The sequence below is a fragment of the Sphaeramia orbicularis genome, chromosome 21 (genome assembly GCF_902148855.1).
Source record: "Sphaeramia orbicularis chromosome 21, fSphaOr1.1, whole genome shotgun sequence".
In the NCBI taxonomy this organism is placed as follows: Eukaryota; Metazoa; Chordata; class Actinopteri; order Kurtiformes; family Apogonidae; genus Sphaeramia; species Sphaeramia orbicularis.
Window position 1 is genome coordinate 9,548,269 of NC_043977.1, and position 7,556 is coordinate 9,555,824.

Below are 7,556 nucleotides of genomic sequence, written 5' to 3' on the forward strand. Positions count from 1 at the left end.
CAACGATTTGACTTTATACAATGCGATTCAAAATGATTCAACACAATGCAAAGAATTTACAAGCCCACATCTGGTTTTTAAGCATCACAATTATTTTGTCCTCACTCTTTCCCTATGAAAGATGTATTTGATACTTGATTGTTTTCTAAAAGCAAACCAATGAAACCAACTTAAAAAGAAGATGCAATTCAATATGGTACACACAGAGGATTTTTTTATTCCTAATAAACACTAAATCATAAACAATTTTTTTTCATTACATTTGTTTTTAATGTCATTCTCTACTTATACAGTACATTTATTTAGGCAATTTCTTTTTGACCTCTTAATTAAAAAATAATCATATAAAAAAAAGCACATGGGCCATTCACAAACAGTCCTTTTCTCAGGTCCTTTTAATGAGTGTTCTCTGTACTTTTACAGTGTTTTACAAAACACTTATAAAACCTCCTATTAAGTATTTCCCAGCATCAACAAGCAACATCAATGGAAGATCCACCTGTTTTTTCCACTGCAACACATCACCATTCAGAGCTCAACAGTCCCTCCCCCTGTACTTTGAAAATTGCCAAACTTTTGACTTGTGTGTCTTCAGAGGTACGCTGAATATCTCCTCTTCACCTGTTTTCTCCTTCCCTCCGTGTTTGCTGTTTACTAACTGCAGCTGTGCCACCCGGCTCCCGTATGTGTTAATAACAAAATGCCAAAAGCTAGTTATGGTGCATTCAAGTCGCCTCGAAAACACAGGTGAAGTGGAGAAAAACTATGTAATAATTGATGTAACCGTGGGTTTTACTGATGCAGACACACTAAGAAAGATACACTGCGCATTTAACCGGCAGGTGTGTCCAATGCACACTGAAGCTACCGGTGCAGCTGCATCACAAACATCTGTCTTGGACCACCGATTGAAAACGGTGGATCACTCCATCCCTAGTATGCATGCATGTATGTGTGTGTGTGTATATACATACATACACACACATACAGAAATATATACACAATGTATACACAAATTAATAACACAACCAATTAACCTGAGGGTTCATTTATAATGTTGAGTTCTTTGTAATACCCTGTTAACATGTTGCTATGGTAATGCCCACTTCCTTCCTTTACTAGCCAGCATGTAACTTAACCTGGTGTGTCGGACGTTAAAATGGGACCTAAACTTACCTGGATGAGTGTAAACTTTCCCATCGATGAGGGGATCAAAACATTTAATACTAACATACCACCAGTTCCACTTATTAAACAGAGGAAATTAGACATAAGGTAGTAAACGAAGGAAAAGTCTGGAAACGATGAGAATGCACAGTAGAAATGTTCGGCATCATTACTAACGTCGTCCTCCTTTCCATCCAGGTGTCGGATCTCCTCAGAGAACAGCTGTTCCTCCAATCAGAGCTCAGTTACGACTGCCACGCCCCCTCCACCAGCCCCTCCTCCCGCTCCTCCAGCCCGGTCCGAGGAGGAGGCCTGTACCGGGCGTCAATCAACATCACCCCGGCTCCTCCTCCACGACCCAACGCACAAAACGAGGAACAGGAGGAGGAGGGAGAGATGGGAGGAGAAGAAGGAGGAGGAGAAAAAACAGAGGTACCAGAGGAAGAAGGAGGAGCAGGGGGAGGAGCCAGAGCGGACAACCTGCAGCAGCTTATCAAGGAGGTACATGGAAATGGAGAATGTACAAGAACATGATCATAGTCCAATGAGTGGATCAAAAAATCATAATAACATTTATGGAAAAACAAACAAATATAATCTATACAATTTGTTATGTTCTTATATCTCAGCTGGGCTACAGATCCCATAATGCATCTGTGCTGTTGAACTGGCATTTCTTTTCCAGATCCGCGATAGTGTTGCCGAGGAGGTCCGACGGGAGATCTATAGCGAGCTGCTGGCTGCCGTGACGATGCGACCATCACCCGTGCCCGCCAGGCCACACCCCCTGTAGTCACAGCAACAGCAGAGCACTGCTTCACCAGCCACCTTCAGCCTTAGCAACCGTCGCCGGAGCAGCACACTGTCTGTCTGTATCACTGTACGAAAAGCCCAGTAACACTGTCTCCACATAACACTATGTGTCTACATCACTGTATGTCTGGAACACTGGTCACATGTCACAGGCCCCGCCCACTGCCACACCCCTTATTTGCAAGGGGAGGAGGGGCTTACTGATGACAAGTCCACATTTTCCTGTTTCTGCTTCTTAAGTGTTGTGATTCAAAGTCTTAAAGGGTTGATGAGGTTCTTCTCAAACAAGAAAATGGACGATAAACGATGAAAATAATCAATATTAGTTTAATATTCACTGTATTAGAATATTTTCACCACTTTACCTTTGACAAAAACAACAGGTTTATGTTGGAGAACACATTTGGTGCTTTCATTGTTTGACTTGGGTTTGAGAAGATCCTCGCACAAACATTAAACCTGACTCCCACTGCCACTAAAACCACTTTACTACCCACAGTAACCACCACTACGAATCCTGATCTTGAACTGGTGAGTCATGATCAGAGGTTCATGTTCTTGCACATCGAGCACCGCAGCCACATTTAACAAGAACTAATAGCATTAACAACAGTCTTTACAACAGGGAACCTGTTCTGATGTCACTTCCTGTCTTGTCTCATCTCAGTCTTTCATTTCTGTCCATATTCAGACTCTGTTTACACCTGATGTTAAATGAGATCTGGATCCACAACTGTAATAGACCAGGGATGTCTAACATACGGCCTGTGGGCCAAAACCAGCCGCCAAAGGGTCCAAACCGGCCACGAAATCCAGAAATTACACTGAAGATATTAACGATAAATGGTGTCGGAATCAGTTTAGTTCAGATTCCACATTCAGACCAATATGATCTAAAGTGGATCAAAAATAATGACAACATGACCAATAAATAATAACAAATACAAACTTTCTCTGTTTTAGAGTGAAAAAAATTAAATTGCATTATGAAAATGTTTAGTGTCGACACAGTGGTGCAGTGGTTAGCACTCGTGCCTCACAGCAAGAAGGTCCTGGGTTCGATTCCAACACCAGTCGACGGGGGGTGGGACCTTTTTGTGTGGAGTTTGCATGTTCTCTCCGTGTCTGCGTGGGTTCTCTCCAGGTACTCCGGCTTCCTCCCACCATCCAAAGACATGCACTAATAGGTTAATTGGTTAATCTAAATTGCCCATAGGTGTGAATGTGAGAGTGTTGTTTGTCTCTATATGTTCAGCCCTGCGATGAACTGGTGACTTGTCCAGGGTGTACACCACCTTCGCCCCTATGTAGCTGGGATAGGCTCCAAGCGACCCCCGTGACCCTAGTGAGGATAAAGCGGGTTCAGAAAATGAATGAATGAATGAAAATGTTTACATTTACAAACTGTCATTTAAAAAGATCTGAATAACATGAACAACCTGAAATTTCTTTAGAAAAATAAGTATAATTTTATCAATATACTGCCTCAGTTTATCATTTCCACATGTACATTATAACTTACACATCACAGTAGATCTACAAATACACAAAACATTTAGTAACGGGCAGAATATTGGTACAATTACACTGATTTTTCTTAAAACATTTCAGATTGTTCATATTTATTCACATTATTCACATGTTTTATTCACAGCTCAATATGATTTCCAGTTGGCTGGAATAATAACATAATAACCTGTAAATAATGTCAAAAATGGGGACTTTTTTTAATGAAAAAAATGAACAAAAATAAGAAAAAAATAACAAGTATGAGCAAAAAGATAACAAGAACAAAATATGCACAAAAATGAAAAAAAATAAATAAATTGAGAAACATCAACAAAATGATGTTAAAATTGCATTTACTTCTATTAAGACATTTCATGTTGTACATATTTGTTCATGTTATTCACATTTTTGTTAAAGGATAGTTTGTTAATGCAAATATTTTCATGTAATTTTACTTTTTTATGCTAAAACAAAGAGAAAAGTTTGTATTTGTCATTATAGGTTAATATGTTATTATTTTGCTGGTCTGACGCACTTCAGATCATATTGGTCTGAATGTGGAACCTGAACTAAAATGATTTTAAAAACATTTATTGTTAATATCTTAAGTGTAATTTTTCATTCCGTGGACCAGAGTGGGCCCTTTGGCGGCCGGTTTTGGCCCACAGGCCTTATGTTTGACCTAACCTGTGATGCTAAAGCTGAGTTCCAGATCAGAGTGATGATACAAAAACAGGCTGCGTTTCTATCTCTCTCAGATCTGAACATAATATGAACCAGATGACGTCCAGATGTGGTTCAGATCTGATCACAGTTTAAGACCATGAGTCTGAAACTTTCTTCATTCACATCCTAAATACACACAAATCTGTTCTAGAATGTCAAACGCCACATCCTACAGGGACTCAAGACTCAATATGGGACATTAATACTTAATACTTACATTTCTTCAGCACCATTCAGTGTTTTATTAACGATAAATTGACAAATAATTCCATCTTACTCATTTCAGAGCAGATTTTAATGCATTAAGTCACATTAATTATTTCCTGAAATGTCAGAAAAAGCCCAAGATGACGTCCGCAAATGTCCTCAAACCATAGATATTCAGGAAATAAATGACATTTAAGAAGCTGGAGTTCAGCAGTTTAGAAATCGTTTCAACAACTAATGGATCAGCTTTAGTCCCATGAATATGTCGAAAACTATCCTGTTATGTAATAAATCCATTTACAACTAAGGATAACTGTTTATGTACAGATTAAATTTAGATATAGAGAATAATATATATATTTTCTCTTCCCATTGTGTTTTCCTCCATTTATTTGTGAATCCTCTTGGCCTAAAACCCTGTAAATACTTTAAAGGACATGTTGGCTGTAATGATTCCATCTGTACATACTGGATGGTTCTGGATTACAGACTGGAAAAACATCCTGATTTGTGTAAAATCAACAATTACAATCTGTAAAATATGAGATGTAGAAATCAGAATTATCTGAACCAATGAAAGATTTCAGTCTAGTGGACTTTTTTAGACGTTAAACCTATAAATGACTAGTTTTAAAGCACAAATACTACGACATTCCTTCAACTGAAATAGTGACGTTAAAGTTTCCATTGTTTTATTTTTAGTTTTATATGTGTCTGGGTTCTGCACAGATGATCTCATCTCTTTTTGTTGATGTTGAGACGTATTTTTTAACAGTTTTCACAGTTTTTCTGAACGACTCGGATCACTGAGATCAATCAGGATGTACAGACTCAACCTTTATTATCTGCAGGGGAATCCACTGCTGTTGTACGGTACAGACAAAATAAACAACCAGACTGATCCTTTAAAGAAAAAGGCTCATCATCATCATCACCATCACCATCATCATCATCATCGTCATCATCATGGGCTTCTCACATTCACATAAAACAGATTCCCTGTTCATCTATAAAAAGAAAAATAATAGAGACAGAGAATTACTACTTTACTACTCTGTTACTGATTTTTCTGCATTAAATTTAGTCGTAGACAAAAGTCAACATTTAGCTCAAGGACTGGTCCAACATTACAGAATGGCTAGGCTAGCAGTTTCCATTTACTTCCATTCATTATGCTAAGCTAAGCTAGTGATGTAGCGAAGAGGATGTAAAAACAGTCGGACTGTTCCTTTAACAGTGTGTCTCATCACCAATTTTGTTTTTTTACAGTTTTTTAATTTTATGTTTTTCTTCAGTAAAATGACAACAAACAGTACAAAAAGGATATAGAGTCAGAAATGCATGGACTTTAATAAAACTAAACTAGAAATTATACACAACTGTATAATTAATAGAAAATAGAACAAAATAAAATGTTCTAGGGATTAATGTACATTTAATAAATAAATAAATAGAACTGTTAAAAGCTTTTATTTTCATGCTAGTTTTGATTACTGTCCAAATATAAGTTCCATTTCTTGTTTAGAAAAATTAAATTGTAGTTTAACTTAAATGTAAAATCCAATTTTGAATAAAAGAATGCAGAAAATAAGAAAATTACTTTAATTTATAGAGCACTTTGTGGAAGCTTTTTGTTGGCATCAGGGAGGATGTGTGATGTTACGATGTGGAGGTCAAAGGTGAAGTAGCAGCAGGTTTCAGTACGTTGCCACGGTGATAATGATGATGATGGACACACTAATGTGCAATAACATGAGACAAACCATCAATACTTTACTGTTAACATTTCACAAACTGTTCTTACTCAAACTTCTAAGTCTTTATGATTTTATTGTGAAACTCGTGAACATACTGTTTATTTTTGATCACTAATGCCTGTTTCTCTGTCACTGCTCAATGTTGCCTTAAATACCTCTTTTCTTTGTTAGTTTTACTTTAGAAACCTTTTTAGACAAAGTGGGATGATCGAGTCAAATCAGCGTCTTTTGGGATTAAAGTATTAATTTTCCGTTGATACTGCTCTGGATCGTCACAGTGCTTTTTACTGAGAAATGTCTCCTCACACATTTAGAATTAGTCTTTTTTTTTTCTTCTGACTGTCGGTGTCTCATAATTTCCATTGATGTCCATTAATGTTCATGCTTTTTTTTATTGTCATCTTGGGATGAAGGGCGGGATCACTCTGTAGAGATGAGAAGAATAAAAATAAAGATGTATTTATTTTCAGTAACACTGTGTCGACTTAGTTTTATTTTTTACACTAATTTGAACTGGTTGGATATGAATAAATACCTCAGCTGCAGTATATCAGTACACATTTAGAGTAGAATATACAAGTATCTTGCGCACAAACAAGTGTTACACTCATTCTCTTCAGCGCAAAAACTGCTATTGAAACAATTTCAAATCAACGTATAAATGAAGAGCACGTTTTTTGTGCTCAGTGGGATGAATATTCAATATTGCACAAGAATAACTGGAATTGGATCTGGAACAGAACAATGCAAAAAAAAAGTGTTTTGTCCCAGGCTGCAAAATTCAAAACAAAAAAGTACTTTACATGTAATATACTGAAAATTATTATTATTTTTTTTATTTTTTTATTTTTTTTATTCAAAAATATGTTGACATCATGACAAATACCTGGCATTTAAAGAGTTGAACTATTTCAAAAGTATTTAGTATTTGATATCAATAACTAGGTCAGATGTAGATGGAAGAAATTGCTCAATGACAGTAAAATATTTACATAATGTTGATGTATAAAATTTTTCAAAACTTGCTTTTAAAAAGCAGTTTTTTGTGTGACTAATATTAGAACCTCACCTAAGGGTTCAGTAACAAGACCTGTCATTATTTTAAGATTCTTAGTTATTATTGTGATTTACAGGAGGTTTTTTCCAACACGGTGCTGGAGATGGACTGTCATGTCGACTGGTCCCAGCTGCTTTATTTTATTTTATTTTTTTTACCTTGGGTCTTTATTTTTTTAATTTTCTGAAGGTATTGCTGTGTCTTTATTTAGACCCTGAGTCTGCTATTATTTTAGATTTATTAAATCCTTGTTAAACACCTTGACATGAAAATCACCACCAGGAGGCGAAAGAACATCCGGTCCGTTTATTGTGAAAACC

The 7,556-nt window shown here is 36.5% G+C and overlaps 1 protein-coding gene across 2 annotated transcripts in view; it reads left to right on the top strand.

The window, feature by feature from the left end:
* Positions 1–2,858, top strand: part of itprid2 (ITPR interacting domain containing 2) — a 54,558-nt gene extending 51,700 nt beyond the window's left edge. For both annotated transcript variants that reach the window (XM_030125021.1, XM_030125022.1), the window contains 2 exons: positions 1,366–1,668; positions 1,853–2,858. In XM_030125021.1, coding sequence (XP_029980881.1) covers positions 1,366–1,668; positions 1,853–1,960 — 411 coding nt within the window. In that variant the 3' untranslated portion in view covers positions 1,961–2,858. The remainder of the gene's footprint in view (positions 1–1,365; positions 1,669–1,852) is intronic.
* Positions 2,859–7,556: the final 4,698 nt, after the last annotated feature.